The 13075-nt window shown below is 44.6% G+C and overlaps 1 protein-coding gene and 1 pseudogene across 2 annotated transcripts in view; both read right to left on the bottom strand.

The window, feature by feature from the left end:
• The window catches only part of Nuggc (nuclear GTPase, germinal center associated), a 45122-nt gene extending 37172 nt beyond the window's left edge, over positions 1-7950 (bottom strand). Inside the window, exons 1-3 of one of the 2 annotated variants that reach the window (XM_087585282.1) lie at positions 7832-7950; positions 6268-6381; positions 3015-3102 (exon numbers count right to left, since the gene is read on the bottom strand). In XM_087585282.1, coding sequence (XP_087441408.1) covers positions 3015-3057 — 43 coding nt within the window. In that variant the 5' untranslated portion in view covers positions 3058-3102; positions 6268-6381; positions 7832-7950. 2 annotated transcript variants of the gene reach the window in all.
• Positions 9036-9506, bottom strand: Rps17-ps14 (ribosomal protein S17, pseudogene 14; annotated as a pseudogene).

The following is a 13075-nucleotide window of genomic DNA, read 5'->3' as shown; positions in this document are numbered from 1 at the left end:
CGACAACAGATGTGTAGCTTGGTCTTCTTGTGGGACTCTAACAGCAGAGCAAGGGCTGTCTCTGACTTGGTGGCTCTCCTTTCCTCCTACTGGGTTGCCTTGTCTATTAATAGGAGAGGAGATGCCTAATCTTATGAAAGGTAGAAGTTTTAAGGTTGCCTCCCCTCCCCCCCAAACAAAGGTTCAGAGTAGAAGAAAAAACAAACAAACAAACAAACAAACAAACAAACAAAACGGTTAGGCCCTGGAATTGTATGTTCCAGGAAGCTTCTCCTAGGACCATAGAATGGGTAATTACATCTGCCGTTCCGCAACTCTCTCCCAGGAACTAGCTGACCATAAAGTTAAATTAAAATCTTAGAGAACAATCTTGAGAAGCAGGAAGCTTCTCCCAGGAACTGATGGACCATAAAGTTAAACAATCTTGAGAAACAGGAAGCTCCTCCTTGTGATTTTTCACTGGTATTCTCGACACTTTCCAATGACTCCCTTCCTACCCACTTGAGTTGTGGTTTCTTCCTTTAAATACCTCTTCTCCCAGCCACTCATGGTCGAACTCCTCTGCCCCTGCATGGGATACGAGTCTCAACCCCAGTGCACTGGTTCCTATCAATAAACCTCGTGTAAATTACATGAGTTCTTGCGGGGGTTGCATCATCCCAAGACTAGAGTGAGGGTCTCCCCGCTCCGGGGATCTTTCACTTACTGCAAGTTGATATGCCTTGGCTGGCTGATAGCCATGGGAGGCCTGCCCTTTTCTATGGAGGAACAGAGGAGGAGTGGATGGAGTTGGGGTTAGGGGGAGACTGGGAGGAGAAGAGGGAGGGGAAACTGCCTGCGGTTGGGATATAGATAGGTAGATGGATGGATGGATGGACGGACGGATGGATGGACGGGCAGACAGACAGATAGACAGAATGCTTTTTTTGGAGATTAAATTGTGGACACCACCCCTGCCCCATACGTCTTCACCAACAGACATTAGCAGTTACTTCCTTAAGCGGGGAAAAAATGGAAATCAGGAGCAGTAGATGTTTGAATCTGCAGTAGTCGTTTGCTTGTGTGACGACTTAAGAGATAAAAGGCTGGTAGAAGCCGTATACTTAGGGAAAGCTGTGCTTTAGATTTATAAGATACACCTTATTGGTGCTGCCCAGCTAGCAGGAGGTAATGGGTTGGTTTCTGGGGCAGAAGTGCTGGATATTACCCTAACCCAGTGCTTATTTGTTGTTTACCGGGGAAAAGCCTTGGAGTGAACTGGACCAGCTGATCCCAGGAGGTGCCACTCTGAGCTCATGTAAAGAGGGTATAAAGCCCCAAAGCTTAGTGTGGGTAGCCTAAGAAGGTTATATTCTTTAATGGATTAATGAGGCATTTCAGTGGGGACCCAGGGTAGCAGCCTATGCAGAAGCCCCAGACTACATTACTGGGCTCTAGATGTGGGTCTTGCACACACACACACACACACACACACACACACACACACACACACACACACTACTCCCACCACCTCTTCAGTCTTGCTTCTTCTAACACAGATTTGGCTGCCTTCTGGAGCCAGCTCATACACCATAGAAGATTCCAGTGCAGAGCCACACACATGCCAAAGCTTGAAGGCTGACACCTCATGCTTCTGCTCTCACAGATGGAAAGTCTCATCCGCTCTATCTTTCCGCCTCAAGAAATGATTGATCTCAACTAGAGGAATCCATCCTGGCTCAACTTCAGGACTGAATTAGAACTAAACACCAAGTGTTTGCTGGCTCTGTGGCTCCAACCAGAGAGGAAGAGGCAGAGAAGAAGAGTATGCTACTGGAAGACCTGGAACTGCTGTATGCCAAACGCTGAAGACCTTGCTCCAGGAAGCAGCTCGACATGCCAGGATGCATACACAGCCACCTGCAATAGTATACATGGATGTCTACTTTGTAACTCTTGAGACTTTTGTTACTTTGAGACTCTTGTGTGCGCTTGCTCACACAGTCTCTTGGTTATATATACAAAAAAGGGAAGGAGACCATCTACCCAGAGCTCTCACTTCAACTTTGTGTTATTCATCAATCAATCTGATGTGAGTACGAGCTTGGGGTAAGAATTTAGATAAAATAACAGGTTGGCCATTCTTTTCTCGGTCCCCAAAATGAAAACCCACCTGGAAAGGATAAAATATTCCATCTTGGATTTACACCATGAATGGGTATTATTAAACTGTAGCCAGGATGAATGAACTGGCCTGAACTTATCAGGAGGGATGGATAGAAGCAGGAGGTGTCACTTTTGAAAACTGATCCTCAACAGATGTAGCTCTATGGTCCATTTGGACCATTGCTAAAGCAAAAGGTCCCCTCCTTAGTTCTGAGCTCAGCCCAAGGGGACCTGGAAGTTGTAGCTGTTTTCTGTATATGCAGGCAAGGCTTCAGGTGATGGATGCTACCCGTATATTCCCAGAAGTGTTGATTTCATTTCCCCTAAGGGAATTGTTTCTATAGTGATAGGAATACTTCCCTCACCAGTTCCGGAAAAAAAGGTGATTTGGTGCACCCCTATTCCTGTACCTGGGAACTACTTCCTTGAGGCTTCCCCAAAAAGGCTCTTGCTGTGGCCCAAGAGACCTTGCATTAGGCCACTGAGGGAGGAGCTTTTCCTGCACTGACTCCAAAGGGACTCATCCTTCAACGAGACTCTTCTTAGGCCTGTCTCTTCCCTTCTAAGAAAAGCTACCTGCTACTATTCCAAGGGCCTCACCTTGGATTTGATAGAGTCCAAACCCATGTTCTAGAAACTTTATTTTTAAGGTTGGAATCCTCCCATACATAACTGATAGTTGAACAGGTCACTTCATTACGAATAGACTACTTTGCTGTTTTTAAAGCTTGAATCCATTTCTTACTAACTTGTTGTTAGAAAACAGCATCCAACTAAAAGAGCCAGGAATGACAGCTGTGAAAGGAGTCTCAGCCTTTGATCAGACAACAGTAGCCAGGTCCCACTTAAGGTCATTTCCAGGGTGTTACCTGAGTGTGGTATCGCACCCTCTAAAGCCTCCGTTTCTTCCATTTCTGGCTGCCTGAGCTGCTTCTTTTCCACCTTAGGAAAACTAGCCTGAGAAAACAAAGAGGAAGCATGAATATGTATGTTTAAAGTACAAAAAGCAACCAGGAGGAGTATCAATTCCACTACTTAAGACTAAAGCAAGAGAACCACAAGTTCAAGGCCAGCCTGGGCTACACAGCAGGATCCAGTATCTCATTAAAAAAACAAAAATACAAACCTCCTAAAGTGAGAATACATAAATAATGCTTGGTGTTTTGTGGCTGTTCCAAAGATCAGGGAGCAGTCTCACACAATAAACCTGCACAATGTTACCTCATGCACCACGTTACATGTGACAAAGGTCAATACGTGACCATCGGGTCTCCACACACATGTATCTAGGGAGGTTTACTCTGATACTGCCCGAGATCTTTAACTCATTCTGAAATGAGAATAAGTCTCTGGTGACCAATGCTGTGGAGGTCAAGTTCTACACGTGGGTTGTTGTGGGCAAGATCAGTGCCCTCGTCAGGTGAACTTGAACCTGTGCCAATGACATTTATTCCCAGCAAGTGTCGTCTGGAAGCTGGGACGTCTACATGCCATTTCTCGGGGTTTTGTTGCTGAATGCCGAGCATGGAAGGAGCAGCCATTAAGTCCATGGGCCTTCCTCAACACACTTCAGTGGGAAGGCACCTTGGGGGGGGGGGGGTTGGCTGTCTGCAGCCCTGAGGCATGGAGCATCTGCAACGGGGACAGTAGTATGTAAGCTTCCAAAGGAAGTGTAAAAGCTGGTCTGTGTCCAGGTCACTTGTACAAGGCAGGGCATGCATATGAAGAAGGTCCAGGATGCTATGGAGGCTTGGACTAGAAGACACTACACAGAGCAGATGGATACACACTACCCTGGAGCCTCTTCCTCTACCCACATAGACAGTAGTATGGGGAACACAAAAGGGTTATCCAGAGTCCTGGGTACTGTCCATAGCCATTATTTCTGTGGGGGAGCACTCATCTGTGCACTTCAAAAACAGAGCCACCAGCCCTTCTGAAATATGCAAAACCTTCCTGATGTGTCAACCTGCACTAGTCTCAGAGGCCTAGTGAGACAGATTTACTGAATAAGGCAGGCTGTGCCTTATTTACATATGACCCCCAAGTTAAAACCACAGCTCATCGGTTGAAACGATCTATTCTTAGTTCAACTTGTAGATCTGACCTGACTAAATGACTTTTGTGCGTGGTACATACTGGGTGAATGTGGTGGGATGCTGACTGTGTGCAAGGTCAGAAGCACTTTGCCTGTCTAGTCCGTCTCCTGCAGTTCGCTCTCAGGCCACCACATTCTCCATGGTTCTCCACGGAAGGGAGTTCTGGTGAGTTTCCATGAACCTGGCACATTGGGAAGGCCTGCCCCTTTTCTTCCTTGTAAACTCCAAGCCTTTATTCAAGATTTTGTTTTCAGAATTTTTACTTCCTGAATTGCTAGTCAATCATTCCCTTCACAGGCACCTACTGTTCTGTAAATGGTCCAGTCATGGTGACCTTTCTTTTCTCTCTCTCCTATTTCTCTCTATGCATCTTCTGCCCAGATTGGCCTCCAACTCATGACTCTTGCCTCAAACTCTGGAGTGCTGGGATTATAGGTATGTATGTAGCACTGTACCCAGCTCATTAACCATGGTTTATTTTCTCCTCCTTGTTGAACCATGAGTTCTTCAAGGTTTTCTGATACTAGAGAAATCTGGGAAATGGCACCTGTATGTATGACTACCTGGTAATGGACTGGATAAACCTTAAGGCATCTACAAATGCCAAGATTCTAGGTTCTTATTTGAATGCTTAGCAAAAATGCTGGAAGGGGAAATGCTCGAAGTCACATTTCATGAGAGGCATGGGGACTTCTGACTTGAAATACTTGGGGCCTGAGAGATGGCTCAGCAGTTAAGAGCCCTGGGTGTTCTTGCAGAGGATCCAGGGTCAATTTTCAGCACCCACATAGTGGTTCCCAACTATCCATAACTCTGGTCCCATGGGATCCAATGCTCTCTTCTGGCCTTTGTGCATAACAGTCACACACACACACACACACACACACACACACACACACACGCACGCACGCACGCACGCACGCGCGTGCAGTACACAGGAATATGTGCAGGCAAAATACCAATCAATCAATCAATCAATAGTTTAAAGATCACCATTCCAAACACTAAACCACATATGGCCACTCTACAGTAAGGCCTGTCAGTGACTTCGGGAATAAAATGAGGAAGTCGCAGAGAACTTTGCTACATTCTATAGCATAGTGGCTTGGTGAGCCATCACCCAGAATGTAGCCATCATGTCCCCACTGTGGACACTGGAGACCAAAGAAAATATATGGTCCTACTGTTATACCAGGACAATCTGTGCTCTAGAATTCAAATACCAAGGCAGAAGGAATAATGAGTCCAAACAAAATCCAAAGAACAAATTGACCATTGAGCAAAAGCACCATTGTCTCTCATGTCCTGAGATTCATCTTGAGGCTAAGGTCCTTTGGCTTCAGAGGGACATGGATAAAAGCCCATTTTTAAAAGTACACACAGTTTAGGGAAGAAGTAAGCATGCTCGCTGGAGTCTGGATACCAGCAGTGGTTTGGGCTTCTTTCGGGGTCAGCAGCAAGTTCAACTGACTTCATTTACTACATCAACAGCACATGATGGCCAGAAAAATCTGTTGGCACATATCATGCAGGGTTAGACTGAGTTTAGCCGCATCAATGCAGACACCAAATCGTGAGCCTCTCACCAAAACATCAGCCACGGTACCAGTACACAAGGAACTTGTGACCTTTAACTGACACGTGGAAATAAATGGGAATTACTTGAAATGGAGTTATAGGAATTCAGGTTTCAGTTTCTTTATGCCAAGTTCAAAAACTGTGAGGAAGGGGCAACTTGGTTGGCAAACTAAGACACTAGAAAGTAGACAGGAATCCTCCATAAAGAAAGCCAACCGAAACCTCTAAGGGGAAAGACGGTCAGGATGGAACTGAGCGCCTTAGTGGCAAAGGCCATTTTGCTTCTCATTCTGCTACCAACCATGGAGCTGCAGAGCTGTGGGACTTTCCACAAGTCACCTTGCCACTCTGGGCGTTGGGCTTCCCATCTGTAAGCCAAAGGTATGTTCCCTGGTGTAACAGATGCTGAAAAGCATCTCATTTTGAAATGCCACCAGCAGCTTACCTGTGACTAGGGCTCCCAAGGGGCGGAGCAGCGTAGCTGAAACAGTTTCCTGGGCCAAGTTCATGGTCTTAAAGAGAAAATAACCTTCCACAGCCCATGCCGGAATCTGCTTCCCTGCAAAGCGAGGTCATAATGGTGGAGGATGGTGGGAGGAAGAACCAACCCAAACTTATGCTGCACAGACCAGCTTCTTCACACTCAGGTCATTTCACTCGCATTTCAGCTGCATGGCCAACCCTCTAGTTTTGCTTTCAGGGCTTATTTACATTTGCATGCCCTGAGCCTAAGAATAGCATCTTTATATGATGCTCTGCAGGTTATGCTAGACTTGGGATGGGTGCCCAGTGCCAACTTCCTGTTAAGTAACTGACTTCTGACAGTTATTCTTGTCTTTTTTTAACCTTTCTTTCGATTGTCTTTGCTTATGACCTCATTAACGGACAGTAAGGAAGGTGAAACGAACTCATCACCCCTCCAAGAGAACAGCTGTGGAGAGTTAAATTGAAGAAGGAACGTCAGGGTCCTTATTTTACAGACATGGACTGAAGCACAGAGAGGGCAAGGGACTTGGTCCACAGTCACACAGTGAAGTAATTGTCACTTGACAGCAAGGTCAAGAGCAATTATTCTATATCTACTCTCAAGCCAAGCCTTCAAATTCTTGAAGGCTGTGAACTGTGAGCAGGAGGCAGGAGGACATCTCTCCTGGCTTTCTTAGAGAGGCAGGAGGCAGAGACAGGAGAGTCAGCTGCCTGAAGTGTGCTGAGCAAAACAGCAAAGAAACAACACACCCTGCCTTAACAAGGTGGAAAGCAAGAAACCTGTAACTCACTCTTCAAAAGTCAGCCCAGAAAGAAGAGATGAGTCTCCCATAGAGGATTCCAGTATTTTATGTGGCTATCCCATCCTCATGCCCAGAAGCACAGTTCCCACTCTTTGGGCACTTTTTGTGTACCAGCCTCTTCCTGAGGAATACAATATGGAAGCCAGCGGGAAAAGAATAGCTTGCCCAGTACCACCACAGCCAGGAGATCCAGGTCAGCACCAACAGTACCAGCTCAAGGAGATGCTGTTAATTCTCCCTGAGGTATGTCAAGAATGATTTCAGCGCTGTGGTCTTCTTCCCCCAACCCCTAATTCTAATCTAAGAATGAGAAAAATACCACCAAATGCCAATAGCGACAAAGAATCCTACACCCTTCCAAATTGTCAATACCATCAAAAGCAGAAGGCCTCAGGTGACAGCCAAGAAGAACCTGTGGAGATGGAACATCCAAGTGTAATACGGTATCCTGGATAGGACCTTACAGTAGATCATGAACCCGAATACACACTCGGAGCCACCATTCACCAAGATACAGACATTACTCAGCACTGGTGCAGCAACATTGACTCGTTCACAACTAACAACGTGCCACTCCAGTAGAACCAAGGGAACTGAGTGCAGGTTACAGGAACTATTTTCTCAAGTTTTCTATAAACCTAAAACTATTCATTTTAAGCCTCTATTAATAAAAAAAATTCCGCAAACCATAGCACAAAATACATAAGAGAAACAACTTACCAAATGTTGCTGAACAGAACTTGAAAAGCAAAAGGCTCCCCCAAATTCCCAGTTTTTGCTTCAGTTCCAGGAGTGAATAGAGCCAGGTCTACACAGCCGGTGCAGACATCAAGGACTAGATAGGGCCCTTGGTGGTCACATTCACAAAGCCGCGCTTATAAACACACCGGAAGTGAAACTAACCACAGTAGGTGATTTACCCCCCAGTATGCAGATGCTCTACGTTTCGTTTTCATTTAAACTTCAATCACACATGAACTGGGGATTGTGCACTCCTCCCTGCTGTCTTCCCACAGTCGGGTGGGACTGGGCCATTTTTCCTTCCCAGTCTTCAGCATCCTGCCACAGCTGATGCATTTCCTCTGAGGAAGACTGCTATGCAGATGGATGTGGAGCAGGTGAAACAAAGGGCTGGTTCCCAGATACCCACATGTGTGTGAGGGAGGTGGAGGACTTGGAACGGTCAATATAAACCAATTTGACATAAACTCAATGTTACCCCCAAATACTTGGATTTTGATACAGGAAAAAAAAGTAGAAAGCCAGGTTCAAATAACTCTTTTGAGAAGTTAAACTTCATATATTTTTTAAAAATTTAAATTATTTATTTAATGTATATGTGTGCTCTATCTGCATGTACACCTGTATACCTACATGCCAGAAGAGGGTATCTGAACTCATGACAGATGGTTGTGAGCCACCACCATATGGTTGCTGAGAATTGAACCTCTGGAAGAATGGCTGGTGCTCCTAACCACTGAATCATCTCTCCAGCCTGATTTATTCATTCGTTCATTTATTTATTGATTTTTAAAAATGTATTTTGTTTTCCTTTAAGACAGGGTTTCAGTATGCAGCTGAGCCTGGTGTTAAACTCACAAAATCCATATTTAAAGACAAACAAACAAACAAAATTTTTAGAGCGCCACCCAGTATCAGAGAGTAGAAAATATAACCTCTTCCTTGCAAAGCTTGGCCACCCCATTGATCAGACTGAGTACAGGGGAAACTGAATTCTCTCACCATCCAGCTGCGGACTGTTACCTGCGGATGTCAATTTGATTATTACCAGCACAATTCTCGGGGACTCCAGGTGCGTGTGTGGTCAGAAAGTGGGTCAGGAAGTAACAAAATCAAAAGGTGGGCAGAATTAAAGATAAACATTTACAGTATCTCAAAAACTGCTCTGACCTTTTTTTTTTTCTTGTTTTCAGGTTTATTGAAAATATGGCATAATGGATTAAACAGCTCCATGTGGTGTTTTGAAATTCATCCCAACCGTAGGCTGAGTGACCTGGAGGTTGGAGAGACTGCCAAAGTCCAGAAGCTTCAGCACTTCCTTGGTGCTGGGATCTACCTCAATGATCTCCTGATCTAGGGCTGAGACCTCAGGAACATAGTTATCTCTCCTCTCCCTCTCTTCTTCCTGCAACTTGATGGAGATGCCTCTCACAGGACCTCTCTGAATCTGCTTCATCAGATGTATGACATAGCCGGCTATCTTGTTCCGAAGGTTTTTGCTGGGGATGATGGCGATCTCCTCGCACACGCACTTGTTGGTGTGGAAGTCATTACCCAGGCACGTGTAGTACTTCTCGATGATGACTCGGGCCGACTTCTTCACGGTCTTGGTGCGAACGCGGCCCATGTTGACGGGTCTCGGTAAAAGAGGAAACCGTGCTCTGACCTTTTAACAGAACAGGTCCTCCCTCCATAAGCGAGATACTGAAATATCATATGAATTTCAGAGACTTACTCTCCCCCCTTATGTGTTTTGCATTTTCTTTTTATACTTTTGCCAATATAAATGTCAAAACAGAGAAACCCAACATGAATAGCACAAGATCACCACATACAGTCATACAGCACAAGCTTAGCCTGCCCTCTCCTGGTGACTTTCAAGCCTCAATGGCTAACTATATTCAGAAGTGCTATTAAATCACTTTAAAATAGGCTGGGGAGCTGTTAAAGATACCTGGGTTCCTTATGGAGGTCCTTAGCACCTGAAACTGTCATGGACACTAATGCCAGGTTGGTTAGAAAGTCTGGTCACTCTGCCAGGCTGGATTCCCATGGAACTCAATGAAAGCATCAATGCCAGTGAGAACATTTGCATACAGCACCATCATTCTCTACTCCATCACCACTCTGCATTCCAGCATGTTCGTAGATGAGCCGTCCAAGTGTCCATCAAAAGATAACATGTCTTCTCGTCTGCATCAGACCCCATGAGTCTCTCCAACCATATAATTAAGCAGAACACTTCCTCCTCTTAATCCATCAACCCTCCCATACCCTCTCCCCACACCGGAACCTCCACTCCCTGATCCCCCACTGGATCCACATGCAAAGCCACAGCCATTTTGCATCACCCACTTGTCCGCACATTCTTTACCAGCTACTGCACCATTTATCTGTACTTCCTTATGACCAATCTCAAAATTATCTGAACTCATCCAACCCTCTCCTACGTATCTTTTATAAACTCTCCTAGTTTGTGTTCGGGTGCTGTAATAAATATCCTAACCAGAGAGCAAATTCAGGAGGAAAGGGTTTGTTTGGCTTGCACTTCTAGATCTCAGTCCAGACTTGAGAAAAGTCAGGGTGGGAGTTCGAGCAGGAAGTAAAGCAGACAGTGTGAAGGGACACCGTTTGCTGGCTTGCTCCTCGGTTCCTTTTCAGCCATCTTTCTTAGACAGCCGAGATCCATCTGCTCGGAGATGCAACTATGCAAGTGACCTAGGCCCCACTCCATCAATTAGCAATCGAGAAAATGCCCCACAGGCCAGTATGATAGAGGCAATGCTTCAGTTGAAGTTCCCTCTTCCCACTGTGTCAAGTTGATAACTAAGATTGGCTATTACATAAACCTGCTTCAGTGGAGCTGGGACCCTCTCCTTCCCCCAAAACTGTTCTCATCTGGGTCTCCCAATGCTTCTGATCAATTCCATCTTCATTTTCCTTGACTAATCAGCACTATACGACCCAGTTGATAACTCTCTGCTTCTTGACATTGTTCCCTTGGCTTCTAGATCTCCCACTCTTGCTGGTTTTCCTTCCACCTCCCTAGATGTCTGGCCACTCTTCTTAGTTACTAGTATTGTCTCTGATCTGTCAATAATGGGATATCCTGAGGCTTGGACTTCCGTCACTTATTTTACCCTGTTTCACAATTTAAAACTCCAATATACACCTAAAGCTCTCATCTGGGACCCTCAAGCATACCTCTCATGGTTTGCCACACACCAGGCTTCTCAAATACATCAGATCCAAAGCCTCTGAAACACTTAATATTCGATAACAACAACTACATTATCCCCCTTCCTTGATCCTAAAGCTGAGATCTCATACTGGGTGTGGATGTCCCTTTTGTTTTTGCCATTACCCCTCCCCCCAATGAGTGGAAGATGTGTTGAAATCATCAAAAACATTTTCAGAATCTGAATAAGTCTTATCACTTCTATGGCTTTCTATCCTGATTTGAGATGCAACAATCTCTTGCCCTCCTCAGTGGTTCCCAAACTTTGATGACTTTGTTGTCTGCTTTTGCTGTATTTTTTTTTCTGTCTTTGAGACAAAACACCATGACCAAAAGAAACTTGGAGAGGAAAGGGTTTATTGGGCTTATACTTCTACATCATAGTTTATCACTGAAGGAAGCCAGGACAGGAACACAAACAGAGCCAGAACCTGGAGTCAAGAACTAATGTAGAAGACCCTGGTTTGCTTGGCCTACTTTCCTATAGAACCCAGAACTACTATCACCCCCAGAAGTCACCTCCCACAATGGGCTGGGCCCTCCAACTTCAATCACTACATAGGAAAATGCCTTACACCCGGAGTTTATGAACGCTTTTCTCAATTGAGGTTCCCTCCTTTCAGATAACTCTAGTCTGTGTGTCAAGTTGACATAAGACTAGCCAGCACAGAGTCATAGAGGATTTCTGTTTTATGTGCTAATTTTGAGATACATATAAGTCATCAAAATCTACCAAGATGTGAAATAGAGAAGAGGTTAGAGTTGAACTATAAATCTGAGAGCAGAAAGATGATATCTAAAGACTAGGGAATTCAGGAATCACTAGAAAGAGACAGGGTCAAGAAGACCAATATCTTGAAGTGAGACAGAGATATGTATGGGACTGAAATAATAATGATGATAGAAAATTCTAGAGTGGGGACCCTTATCCAAAAATATTTCCAGGGAAGTTAACTTAGTTTTGTTGACAGGAGGGTGGTATTAAGATAATTTGGTACACTGTAAAATCTCAGTCTTGACCAGGACAGTGTCAGTGTATGGTGACACCCAAGTCAGAGCTACCTCAATTCTACTGGGTAGTAATAGACACTTGAAAATCACATTTTCCATCCTTTATTTATACCAAGGATTGTTAATCTTTGGTCTATGGGCAAAGGAGATTATGAAAGGGTTTCAAGAAAAAGTTATTCCAAGTCCCATTTCCAGGTGTTGAAAAATTTTACAAAATTACATTACAAAGGCATCTTACCTAGTGTTTTCATGATTGCCATCAAGAAAAATCTGCAATCCAGGGAAACTCTGGGCTGCAAAGCCAGAAAGATAGAGCTGATACTTGCTTCTTGTTTGTTGTCTTTAAGGCAAATCAGAGCTTAGCTTTATCACATTGAAGGTTTAATGTTCATAGTATGTGGGACTTCTATCCAGTCTCCTCAATGTGTACCTGAGCTCCCAAGTGCTCACACAAGAACTACTCACTTCCAAGATTCTTGAAATAGGCACTTAGACAAGTAACTAAATGCAAGATAAAGGTCTGGTATCTGTCTTCATTTTGTATCTTTGTCTCCTTTATTTTGGCTGAAGGTACAAAAAAGATGAATCATACTAAACCTGCAGTCAACCTTGAGTTCAGAGGAAACAAAGTCTCAAAGGCCAAGCTTCTGCCCATATAAGGACTATTATTAGTCAGGGCTGCACCTTGGAGCATTGAATGACCCATCACCTTTTAGGAAGCCAGATGGATCTCCTGAAGGGATAGCAGCGATAAAGTCTTTGACCACCTTGAGAAACAGAACTGAGACAATGATCAACCAGACCATACCTTAACCCATGACTGTTTAAACAGACGTCTTGTCTCCTACCCTCAATTCTCCCATAACTTAAAAAAAAAAAAAAAAAAGTGTATATCAACACCTCAGGTAGCAGGGGGAGGGGGAGGGGAATCTGGTCTCCTTCATCTCAACATGGTTGGCTATACTAGTGACAAG

This window comes from Rattus norvegicus, chromosome 15 (assembly GCF_021556685.1).
Source record: "Rattus norvegicus strain SHRSP/BbbUtx chromosome 15, alternate assembly SHRSP_T2T, whole genome shotgun sequence".
NCBI classification, from domain to species: domain Eukaryota; kingdom Metazoa; phylum Chordata; class Mammalia; order Rodentia; family Muridae; genus Rattus; species Rattus norvegicus.
Note: the sequence above shows the minus strand (reverse complement) of the source record. Positions and strands in the feature narration are given on the sequence as shown.